The sequence below is a fragment of the Alligator sinensis genome, unplaced genomic scaffold (assembly GCF_000455745.1).
Source record: "Alligator sinensis unplaced genomic scaffold, ASM45574v1 scaffold600_1, whole genome shotgun sequence".
In the NCBI taxonomy this organism is placed as follows: domain Eukaryota; kingdom Metazoa; phylum Chordata; order Crocodylia; family Alligatoridae; genus Alligator; species Alligator sinensis.
Genome location: NW_005841859.1, coordinates 4,408,802 through 4,421,720, shown reverse-complemented (window position 1 = coordinate 4,421,720; position 12,919 = coordinate 4,408,802). Strand labels below are relative to the sequence as shown.

The 12,919-nt window shown below is 39.9% G+C and overlaps 1 protein-coding gene across 1 annotated transcript in view; it reads left to right on the top strand.

Moving 5' to 3' along the window:
- The window catches only part of IL17REL (interleukin 17 receptor E like), a 70,766-nt gene that overhangs the window by 38,059 nt on the left and 19,788 nt on the right, over positions 1 to 12,919 (top strand). The window contains exons 4-8 of the mRNA XM_025215557.1: positions 1,827 to 1,936; positions 4,312 to 4,426; positions 6,156 to 6,200; positions 11,430 to 11,566; positions 12,728 to 12,799. Of these exons, the coding sequence (XP_025071342.1) occupies positions 1,827 to 1,936; positions 4,312 to 4,426; positions 6,156 to 6,200; positions 11,430 to 11,566; positions 12,728 to 12,799 (479 nt within the window). The remainder of the gene's footprint in view (positions 1 to 1,826; positions 1,937 to 4,311; positions 4,427 to 6,155; positions 6,201 to 11,429; positions 11,567 to 12,727; positions 12,800 to 12,919) is intronic.

Here is a 12,919-nt window from a genome sequence, read left to right as displayed (position 1 = left end):
CAGCAGGCAGCAGGGACAGCAGGAAAGCAAGGAGAGGCTGAGAGGTGGCAGAAAAGGGGAGATGGAATTGGGAGGAGATCAGGAAACTAGCAGAGAGGGTGGGAACTGGAGCTGAGAGAGAATGAGGCTGGAATTTAAGATAAGGAAGGGACTGGGATTCAGTAAAACATGACCCAACTCGGGGTTGCAAATGTCAGTGGTTTTATTGAATAGGGGAGATGATGACACAATGCCAAATTGGTTCCCTTGCACCCACCCACACACACCTCCCTCCTCCCCCGCCCCAATGGCAGCAGGGGTTAAAGAAGCTTGGTGCAGGGGCTGAAGTCCACTGAAGTCCAGGAGGAGAGAGAGAGACAGAGAAAGAGAGAGTCCAAATTGTAGGAGGAGGTGTGCAGGTACTATCTACCTATCCAGGCTGGAAAGGGTCCTTGTCCCGTAGGTGTTGTCCAGAGTGGGGTCGCCGGCAGGGCCTGTGGGTGGATAGGCATGGTGCTGGTGCAGATGGAGAGTGCGTTTCCACTGGGTCTGTCTTCACTGCCCCTTTTTATAGGGGGCAGACCTTGTGTGACCCTAGTGACAGGAGGCATGCCCAGGCAAGGGTCAGCCCCTGGCATACTGAGCATGTGTGCTCCATGCAGGGATGTGCAGTTTCAGGTGTCTGTAATGGTGAGAGTTGCTGGTTTTGCAGGGTCCTTTGTCTTTCAAATGCTAGTCTTCTCTCTGTTCCTGGGTGAGGTCTGTGGTTCCTGGGTGAATCAATGCGAGGTGATGGTCCAGTCATTACAGGCCATTCAGTAGAGGCCTGCTACCATTGTATTTCAATCATTTCCAATCACACTCATTCATTGGGGAACCAATTTATGTGGGAGGGGTACGTGACTTATACACTTGCAACATGGGTTGCCCAGGCAAAGGACACAAGATGGAGGCTTGACATAAAAAAATGGAAACTTGACCTGACGTTGGTTCACTTACAAACACAGGCCTAAACCATACAATATCCATATGAAACAATAAAAATCAATACGAAAATAATAATAATAATACAATATACAACAGTAAAAATCAACACAAACCTAATAATAATACAATATAAAACAGTGGATTTCCAAAACCAAAAACTTGCTACCAAAATAAAAATGTTTAACGCTTATCCTAAGTCTGAACTCACTTATACTTATCTATATGGAATAGAGAGGGAGAGAAAAAGTCAGAAATGGTTGGGGAAGGGGAGGGAATGCAATTGAAAAAAAAAAAAAGAAACTGGGGGTTTTGCTACAGGCATGGTGTGCTTTGCCATGGTGGCATGGCTGGTGTGGGGCTCCTGGGTGGAGGGCAGGAGGGTGGGCAGCTCTGAGCCCACATGGGCAGCCTGCATCTTCCCCTGTCCCCCCACAGGGTCCACTCAGCTCTGTTCGAGCCATGAATGTGTAAATGAGTTGTATGCCATAACCATTTTGAATTAATTTAATCATTAATCTAATCTTCATATTTTGTTAATGGACCTATGTAGACCAAATCTTTCAAACTTCTATCTATAATTCTATCTATAAGCTTAACTTGAAGTGAATATATGCTACTCATAGGCTTAAAATAAAGCATATGCCTAAAGGTTTGCAAGATCAGCCCATTAATTTCTAACAATATATGTTCTCTCTGATATAATTATAAATACTAGAAGAAGTATATGCATTCAGAAGAAGTATATGCATCTTAAATGTAGAATAAAATACTCTGAATGCACTGTACTTGTTTGGTTTATCTTTTGTTTTCTAAAGATGGTGCAAGTAGACTTTTAAAATAAATTTTATGATTAATTTCAGAAAATATTCGTGGGCTGGAAATTTGTTATCTCTCACTGGACACACAGCAGACCAGTTGCATGAATGTGAGGTTTTCTCGCAAAACAAACCAGCAGCCTCTTGGAAGGAAGGTAGACTGTGTTTCAGTTGTGTATAAAAATGTTATAAGTCTTTAAGGAAAAACCCCCAAAGTTCATTATAAACTTGTATTTTCTACATCAGACCAAGTGTAGAAAACTGAACATGAAATTTACATTTCTATAAAGATACAGGAAAACCTGCTTATAGTGAAATATAATTCAAATCTTATCACTTTTTTAACATGTAAACTCTCTTCTTTACCATTTCTTTATCATGGTGCATGAGGTACTATACTCTATAGAGACAAGTTTATGATCATGCTCTATATTTATTTTTTTCTTTTGTGCCAGCAAAATTGTGGGTGAAATTTTGCACCTTCAGTTATCTACAGGGCACAATGTTATTTGGGCCTATGAGTATGATTTTATGAGTTACTTATTTTTTTTCCTTTAGGGTGATTGCAACTGCAAATAAATTATAATGTAAAACTGCTCCTTTAAGTATTTGCGCTTACAATTTGTAAGCACCAAAAGCTAGGCCATCTTTAAATGTTTGTTGCACTTTATGAAAAACGAGAGATGAATTTTGTCTTTACTTATTGGTAGGTAGCTAGCTTATTAATACCACAAAGGGGTTTGTTTTTTGTGCCTGTATACAGACCATTTTGGTCACACATAAGAAATGAGATCTTTTTCCTCTAAATGGTATTTGGCCACTAACACTCCAATAGCATCCTTTGAACATATGCATCTTAGTGCAACACAGAGCTGCTAAACAGCCAGAAATATTGAACTTGGGATAGATTGCATGTATATCCTTCTGAAAACATATTTATGGATTTTGGGAGGAAAATTACTTGGAAAATTATGGAATCCTTTTGAATCCACTAGGTAGAGTAATTACCTCAAGTGATTTTATTTCTCTTGTCTCAGCTCCTACATGACTAACTTACAGAAGCAATTAAGATGATTACTGTAACCATCTATTATTAATCCTTATGCCAAAGATTGACATTTGATGAACAAATAATGACCTTTGGGTGATTTCTGATGAGTCATAATTCATACTGTTGTATATTTAGCAACCTATCCCAAAAATATATATAGCCAATGTAAAGACTTTTCTAGAAGGGAATATGGGAATTGTTGGCACCAGTGAGCCAAATGGCAAATGGAATGGCATCAGGGAGCAATGACCATAAACTGTTAGAGGATGGTTTCAGGTTGGATGTAAGGAAGAACTTTTTTTCTGGTAAGGGTGACCAGAATCTGGAATAGACTTCCCAAGGAGGTGGTGCAGCCCCCAACCTTGGAAGTCTTCAAGAGGGGACTGGACAGACACCTTGTTGGGATCATTTGATCTCAGCAGTATTCCTGCCCAGAGCAGGGGGGTTGAGCTTGATGATCTTCTGAGGTCCCTTTGAGCCCTTAATTTCTATAATTCTGTAGATCTGGGCTAAAGCTTTCAAAGAAACCTAAATGGCTTTGCAGTTTGGCCTCCTAAATTGCAGAATCATTATGAAAAAAGTTAGCACTGGTCATGAAAAATAAAGTAAAAGGTGTTTCATAGACTCTGTCATCAGGGTATTTCTTCCTGACTAAGCATTAGCTGTACTAGGGCTTATAAAATGCCATTTAAATTGGGATTTTTAAAGAGGGCCAATAGAATGGAGGTATCCACTCTTCACTGAAATTCAAAAGGTGATTCCAATCTCAGCCTTCATGTTTACCTTCATTTAGCTTTTAAAAGCATTTGATAATTCATGGATATTTGTATGTCTAGGGCTGCATCCAGATGAGTGTGGCCATGCAATATGTGGTGCTGCAGACCTGTCTGTGGTGCCAAGCACTGCACATTCAGGTGTTCTCTGTACTGTAAGTTAGCAGGGAGATCCCATGGTAAAAAAAACCCATGTGGAAAAAAAAGCGGGGTGGTGCACGTATGGGCAGTGCACGCTGCCCAAAACTGCCATGCTCCAGCTACTGATCAGACTCTGAGCAGCAGTATAGCCTTGGCTGCAGCTACCTGAGGTCCCCAGTACCCCAGATAAGGCTACTGGACCCAGATTCCCCTACCCCACCTGGGGTAACCTGCTGCGTGCCAGAAGGCGTGTGGCATAGGCGTTCCCTGGGGACAACTAGCAGCGGCACAAGGTGTGCCAGTTCTTCTTGCCCCCAGGGCAACAAATGTCCATGCTCATGTGGATGCAGGCCTATAAGTGCAACAGTTGATCATTTCTTCAATCAGAAATTGATACTCTTGGAAATCCTTTCTGAAAACAATTTCTCTTTCTTTGTCATATTGTTTGTCATCAGAAGCTAGTTGAAACCAAAGAGAACCCATGTTTAATCCTGTAATATTCTGTAGTTTGCATGCCTTCTGAAAGTCATACATAAACTTGATTTTAAATACATGTTTTGAACAGATACAAGTACAGTTTAATTGTTTTGAAGTCAAAGCAGCGCAGCACATCTATGTGACTATGAAAACAATACCAAATTACTGTGAAGTAAAGCTGAGTCAGGAATACTATGTTGAAGGTAGGATATTGTCCATAACATGATGTTTCAGCGGGGGGAAAACATTGAGGCCAGGTCCTGTTCTGGGATAAACTCACCTAAGTGAAGCCACACCAGTTCAGATATACCCTTTTTATACAAGCTGAAGTTCAATCTGGTCTTTGTGAATGGAAACCCAAGATTGATACATGAAAGGGTGTGAAAATCCAGAACCAAAACTGTACCTACATAACTGTACTTATGCCTCTGGCAGCTTGAATGTACAGGTTCAGTCAGGAATGCACTTTTACCTAATTGTTTTGCATATAATTATGCATATAAATTGGAGCCTCTAACATCACTTGGGAATATGGCTTAAAGTCATTCCAATAAATTCATTCCAACTGAATTCCAATATATGCTTTCAAAGACAGAATTAGCCCTTGGGGGAAATTTTACTAAGAAATTCCAAACAAACGTGCAAAGCTTTTCTTTTCAATTAATTGATCTTCTACCACTTGCTCCAGTATATTTGGGTATTATAGTAACAGTTCTAGACTCCCAAATATTTATTATTATAAAATTTGATAGATGACATTGCATAGATGAAATTAGATACTGTTACATCTTACTATATATGTAAACTTTGGAGTATTCAGCAAGAATTTCAATATCTTATTAAATTACCACATTTGTCATTGTGGCCAGATTCAGACATTACTTTTACCAGTATAAGTGATTGGAAACCGGTGTTTCAGAAACAGAAGTTCAGCACACAGAGACTGGTTTAAAAATGGTGGAACCCAGTCTAAGATTTGCTCCCACCACCAAAGGGTGAATGTGTGCTCTGTTCACTACCAATCTACACTACACTGCTTACAGAAAATCTTGTAACTTGGATCGATTCTGCCTCAGGCTTTTTGAATGTCTGTACCTAGCCTATATGTAAAGTGTACTTTGTGAACTTAAATGGAAAAAAGCCCCCAGCTTTTATGAAAACTGAATATAAAAACACTTTATATGGAAGAAGGAACAAAGAAATACACTGAAGAATTGCTCCTGGCAGTATGTGAGGAAAAAGAAAACAAAATATGGTTCTAATATTGATTTAGGCAGAAAGAGAGGGAAAAATTCAGATTAGGAAACAGATTTGTAATTGTATGGATCAGGTTTAGTCTTCTTTTGAATCAAGCTTTAAAGCACTGAGTTCTATGTCCTTGTTGTCTGCCACGTATTTAACTGGCCTTTATTCCTGGCTAACTTCCTAAGCATTAAATAACATATTATTAAAATAAGCCTGGGGTGGGAGAAATTAACATGGGAAAAGTTCCAAATTACTTATTTCAGATATATGAATCTGGAAAGCTATTGAAGATTTATTCAAGGGAGGAATGACTAAAATTATTAATGGGTACACTGCATAAAGGGGGTTGGGGTGTGGTTTAGTAGCCCAGATTAGAAATTTATTTAAAGTTTTGATTAGGATATATAGTGGGAAAAGGCTAAACCACTGAGAGATCTTCTGCATTACTTCCTGTGAGGTGATCAGTGTATGGGAAAGAAGTATTTGCTGTATGCTGTTATCCTCTCTGAATTTTTACTGGGTGTAAATCTGTCTTTCAAAACTAGTGAGATGATCCTCAGGAGTACTAGATACATTTTCTGTTGGGAGGCACTCAGATATTATGGTGTTGGAAGCTATAGAGGTATCTTGTAGAAACATAAATATCCTGTAGGTATATAAATAAATATTCTGTTTTGTACTTTGCAGACTGCAGAAACAATGATGTGGGAAAACATATTCCATCTTGTTCGGGTGAGCTAACTCCATTGACTTTTGTATATTTATGTAGTCTAACAATGCAGGAAATATATATAGCTTAGAGCTGTCAGTACTTCAAGTGGATTGTACACTGATATATTTCCATAGTTCCATAACAGATATGAATAGATACATACAAATATAAAGATAAAATGAATATATATATATCACTATTGCCAGTGCAGTTATTACAGAATTGGCAGAGCTTTGGATATGCTGGAAAATGTAAGTGTTTATGAATACTCATTTGGAAGGTTTAGCTAACAGATGAAGTAGTTAGTGCCCTGTTTAAACTTATAAACACATACATGCAGGTCAGGTCCTATCCATGCATTCTGAGATACTTGTTGCAGCCTGCGTGCATTTCATGAATAATCCTATAGAAATCAGTCAAATGAACAGGGACTATTATTGGACTGCTCAAATGCATAAGGCCTACAGGAAAGATTTCTATTGAAAGGGGCATAGCCAACTTGACATACTGTGTTTTCTTTTTAGTAGTTTTCTCATTGCCAACTATTATTATGAGTAACATCTAAATTATTTAAAACCAAATGAGATTAGGAAACATTGGCATGACTTTGTATTTTCCACCTATTTTTTCAGTTTGAGAGCTTAACAGCATTGCATAGTCAATTTCTTAATCTGAGTTCTCTTTAATCAGTCTGTTAAGCAACATCCTTTCCTGTTGTCAGTATGAGTCTTTAAACAGCCAGGGGTGGGAGAGGGGAGGCAATACTGCTCCTCCCCTTGAAGTCTTAAAATAGGTCCATATAATGAGAAAATCTCTTTCATGTTTACGTATGATGATGTGCTACATCATTCTATGTTTTTATCTTGGTTACTGCATATTTATAACAGTATTATTTCCTGTCTGACAACCTTTTGTCAGCATAAGTAGATTCAGGATCAGCACCATACCTAGATTCTTGGCAGCCCTGGGCAAACTTTTAGTATTGGGCCCCCCTTGATGATGATGATGATGATAATAATAATACATTTAAAATACCATTTTGGGGCCCCTTTTCTGTCCAGGCCCCAAGCAGCCACCCAGTTTGCCCATGCCTGTGTCTGGTCCTGTCCAGTATTTAGTAAAAGGGAGTGTGGGAGCAGTGACCAGCACTGCAGGGATGGTTGTAACCCCACTCCCTGCTTCCCCCCTGCTCTGGCACTGGGGGGACTACTCTATGGGAGCAGCAAATGGGGACTTGTAAGTTCCTAAAACAGCTAAGAATTCCCCTCCTCTTCCATGCTCAGCACCACATCCCCTCCCCTCCTCTCCTCTCCCCTTCCCCCTCACCACTGCCATTGTCTCCATTGTCCCAGGCTGATGTAGGGGTGGGGGGAGCTCCAGAGCTGTGCCTACCCTGCTTCAGGCAGGATCAGCTGAGGATGACATCAGTGATGGTGGCAGGAAGGTTCCCTTTCTCTGAGCCTGCACCAGACTCATGGGGAACACTTGGGGGCACTGGGCAGGGAGGAGGAACCTTCCCACCACTGCTGCTGTCCCCAGCTGAGCCTGGGTCCCTGTAAAGCCCAGCTGGAGCAGGGTAGGAGCAGCAATGAAGCTCTGCTCCTACATCAGCTGAGGACAACAAGAACAGCAGTAGCGGTGAGACAGGGGGCAACGGAGATTGGGAAGGGTATGTGTTGCTGAGTATGGAGGGAAGCTGCTTTCATGATGTGGTCTAAAGGGAGGGTTCAGTCGCACCCCCATACCTGATCTGCTCCTTCATGTCAGGTTCTGTAAGATCATGGAATCAAAGAATTTATCTTAGTGCCTTTGTCTACAAATGGAGGGACAAGACTTGTACATAGGCTTACTTCTTATATCACAATGGAAAGTTAGTTACATATGGCCAAGTAAATAAAATTTAAAACAGATTTAATACAAATTAAGAGTTTCCATTTGTAAGATTGTCCATTTACCTTTATATTTACCTTACTTACCAAACATGTAATTTTTCATGTTTGCCTTAAAAAGATAGTGATGGATTTATATACTGAGTATATTGAGAACAGTCCTGTTTTGAAATCCTTTCTTCTGGAATCTGCCTATTTATTTTCTTCCTTCATGCCTCCAAAAGGGAAAAACAAACCAAAACCAGACCTGCACTAAGAAATAAAAAGTGTAAACAAACAATCAGCCCTTCCTTCCCACGCAAATGGAAAACTTGAATGCTTCTGTGGAGAACATCAATATATTTTAAAATAGTGGCAGCTTTGTAGAGAATGTTTAAGGGGCAGGAAGAATGGATGGATGCCTAACAGTGGAAGAGCAAGGCTGTAACTTCATGTTTAATAATATAATACAGCAAGGCAGAAAACAGGATAGAGTTACACCTTGGACTAACTCATTCAGAGATGTATTAACTTTTGTAAGCAACAGTTCACTTCTCCAGGTGGTGTAAAAGGACTTCCAGGGAGCAGGCATTCAAATTGAAAGAGTGAATTAAAATGCAAAGGACAAGGAAAAGAGGGGAAAGGGGAAGGGCCAGTTCTGAGAGAGGCAAACAGCAGTAAACCCATAGGGATATAGGGGTCATACAAGATAATCCAGATAATACAGTAAGAAACCATCGTCTCCATTTAGACTGTACTTAACACAATCTGTGGATGATCTCTTGTTCTGTAATTTTATGATCAAGTTGTTTTTTAAAGCCTGATTGTTTAAAAGCAGCTGCTTCGAGGTCCGTGATAGAACGTCCAGGAAGGCTGAAGAGTCCTGACACAGGCTTTCTGGAACTGACGTCAGATCGGTGTCCTGTCCATTCCTTCTTTTCATAGAATTGTAAAATCATAGAGAAGTAGGGCTGGAAGGGACCTCCTGAACTAGTCCAACCTCCTGTCTGAGGCAAGATCATCTCTATTCAAACTGTCCTATACAAATCCTAACCTCTTAGCAAAACCACACAGTCAACTATGGCACACAACCCAAGACATAGCACCCTAGCCTGCCACAGGTAAAGCAGGGGAACCACAGCAGCCAACATCCTGCTACTATTAAGGCTGTTAAAAAATATGCTCAAGAGATCCTAGGAAGAGGGCCATGCCCCCTGCTACAGAGAAAGGCAACCACCCCACAGTCCATACCAATCTGACCATAGGGTAAAATCCTTTCCTGACCCCAAATACTGTGATCAGTCTGACCCTGAGTGAAGGGACAAGTTCAGAAAGGAATCCTAGCTAAACCACTCTAGACAGATTTTACAGAAAAGGCCTGGACACATGATACATTTGCGTTAGTACAAGTAACTGCTACTTAAACTGTCATATAAAAAGAAGTGGTCATTCACTGGACAGCCCTACTCCTGTGTAATTTACTTGATTCTGGTGTAGATCTATTCTGAGAAAATCAGAAGTACTACTCCACTAATGTTGGTTAAGTTGGTTTAATTGTTGTGTGTCCAGAGCTCAAAGGTAGCCATTTGATAAAGGCAAACAGACTCTTATCTGTTCCCCTTCTACTTAGAGGCAAGACACTGTCAAAAAACCTACAGCAATGAAGGGACAGGTGCACATTTATCTGCTTTAGTTACTGGTGGTAATTTAAATTATTGTACAAAACTGATGTAAGTTACATTGATGTAAAGGTGAAGTTACATGTCACACTTAGACCATAGTCAATCTATGGAATATTAAGCAGTGTTAAAGGAAGAACATGCTGTGAGCAGTTGTACATTAAGGGTTAAACCTTTTCTTGCCTGCACAGTTCTGACTTGTTGCTAGACGGTTGGTGAGCAGGAGTATGACTAAGAGTCAGGGCACTTCGTCTGTCCCTGCTGTGGTTGGGTGAGGGAGGGAGGGACCTGGGAGCAGTGTATCTTGAGATGCTGGAGGACTGCAAATTGCTCATTTTATGTCTGTGGAGCAGATTGAAGTTACCCTAATATGATCTAGGTAGCATGGCCGACAGTTAACCCTGGCTTGAAGTGGTTTAACTTTGAGATGCTCAGAGGGCACTTAGAAAAGTTAATGAGCTTTAATATGTAGACACTCACATTTTAAGGTTCCGTAGTATAGTCTAAGTGTAACTTCACCATAATAAGTAAATACTATGAAGAAGTAAACTGGGGAATGGAGTGTTAACAAATTTGCCCAAAATGAAATTTGCCCAAGACCATGTAAGGTCTGGGGACAGAAATGAGAAGTCTTAACTGCTATTTCCTCTCCCCACCCCTCCAACACTTCTGCTCTGGTAGGGTTAGTGTTACCTTATACTTATCTTATCAGTTTCTGTGCTTTTCTTTATGCAGTATCATTAATAAAAGCAGTGTGAAGTTACAGAAGTAGTTGAATCAAAGAGTGTAATCTATAACTTTACCCTTTATAAGTGTGCCATGTGTCTGGATCTTTAGATTGAAAATTAACCAGCCAAATAGTTAGCCATCCTGCTACCTGAATATATGGCAGTAAATGATAAAATCTGTTATTGGCCTAAGTGTTAACTGCATGTATTTTCTATTAACACTTCTCACCACAGAATAATTAGTTTGGGGAGCTAAGGTGAACAACACTTACCTTGATACTTCAAATTCTAGAAATTTGAGCCCTATTAAGTATAGCCAATATTGTCCTGTCAGAGAATTAAACTAGATACTTTTGTACTTATACTGAAGTTTCTTAAAGGAAGATGATATTTATGTAGACATAACTGTGCATAGAATAAATCAAATATCATAAATGGGAATTTATAATATTGCAGAGATTGGGCCTTGAAATTCAGCTTTGTGGTATATCCGATCATGATTATAGAAAATAAAGTAGTGATCATCATTAATCTGTATATTTCTACAATAACCATATCATAAATGTCAGCCTGGAAGAAGCAGTATGATGTTGCAGCTGTGATGATCAAAGGGGTATACAAGAAATAAGATTTGTGTGGGGAAGTAGAATCTTTTACTGGATCAAATTTGTAACCAGGTGACATGTTAGACAACATTTCAGGCACAAAATATGCTCAGCTCTGGAAAAGGATCAAATACTTCCCAATTCCCGATCTTTTTTATCAGCACAATGGGGTTAAACAAAAGTAATTGTTCTAACTATATTTAGGTTAGGCTGTCTGCCTAAGTTGGTAGGATAAAAGATATGACCTCATGATATGATAAAAGATAGGACTTCACAAGTCTCCCTTCTCACAGTGTTGATTCACAAAAGAAACAAAGAACCTTTATAAATACAGTGAAATAATTCCGTATTTTTTTCTTATCTCAGCAGGGAAGTTGGATTACAGTGTGGACAGGGCAAAGAAAGTCATATCTGTGAACATATCCCACTTTCCTGGAGACCAAGACTATTATGTTCGCTTATGTCACAAATGGTTTATTTGTGAAGACGCAGGGGCATTGGCTCGGGTAAGAAATTTATTACAGGCTGAAAGAGTAGGTTGAATTCATTGAGTTACTCATAATACTCTGGAGGGTAGGACTAGGATTTAGAATGACCTGAATAAACTGGAAAATGGTCTGCAATCAACCAGATGAAATTCAACAAGGACAAGTACAAAGTCCTGCACTTGGGACAAAATAATTGCATGCATAAATAATTGCATGTACAAAGACAGATAGGGGAATTACTGGCTGGGCTCACTACTGCAGAGAAGGCCCTGGGGTTACAGTAGACCATAAACTGAATATGAGCCAACAGTGTGCTCTTGTTGCAAAAAAGGCCAAAAAGGCATATTAAGTTATATTAACAGGAGTGATATTTGAAAATCAAGGAAGTGATTCTTCCATTCTATTCAGAGTTGGTGAGGCTGCACCTGGAGTACTGCGTCCATTTTTGGGCTGTACATTTAAGAAGGATGTGGACAGATGGGGGAGAGTTCAGTGCAGTGTGACAAAAATTATTAGAGGTTGAAGATTTATGAGGAAAGCTTGAAAGAGCTAGCATTATTTAGTCTGCATAAGACAAGACTGAGTGGGGATTTGATAACAGTCTTCATATACCTGAAAGGTGATTATAGAGAGGATGAAAATGGGTTTTTCTTTGTGGCCATAGGGGGCAGTATTAGGAGTAATGGCCTCAAGCTGCAGCAGAGGAAATTTAGGTTGGAGATTAAGAGGAATTTTCTCACTATGAGGGTGCTCAAGCATGGGACCAGGCTGCGTAGAGAAGTTGTGGAACCTCCATCCTTAGAAATGTTCAAGAACAGGTGGGATAGACTCTTGGGTGGGATGATTCAGTCAGGGATGACCCTGCTTTAAGCAGGGGGCTGGACTAGATGACATTGAGAGGTTTCTTCCAGCCCTACTTTCCTATGATTCAGAGGAGTAAAATTACTCAGGTGTCTGAGAAAAATAAGGGGTTTTTCTGGTGATTTCTTTGTTATTGAACCAACTATATAACTGGGAGAAATGTTAGACAAACTTTTGGGCACAAAGTGCCTTTCATCAGGCCAGGAAAGAGGACTACTTTCAGGTATGATTATTGGTTAAATACACCCCATAATTTTTATGCAGTTTTGTTAACAGGTAGCAGCTATACTGGCTTCACCAGCCTCTCTTTCATTTCAGGTAAAAGGGAAGGAGTCTTTGAAATCTATTTCTTTGCAGTACTCCCAGTTACTGCCTTGTCTCTGCATTGAGGTAAAGTATTCTGATGACTTTCAGCATACAATTGGCTTAGAACAATTACACCAAAGGTGCAGAAGGCGTCTGTGACTTGTATTCTAAGTAGGGGTGCACCAATAGAGATTTTTGGGGCCA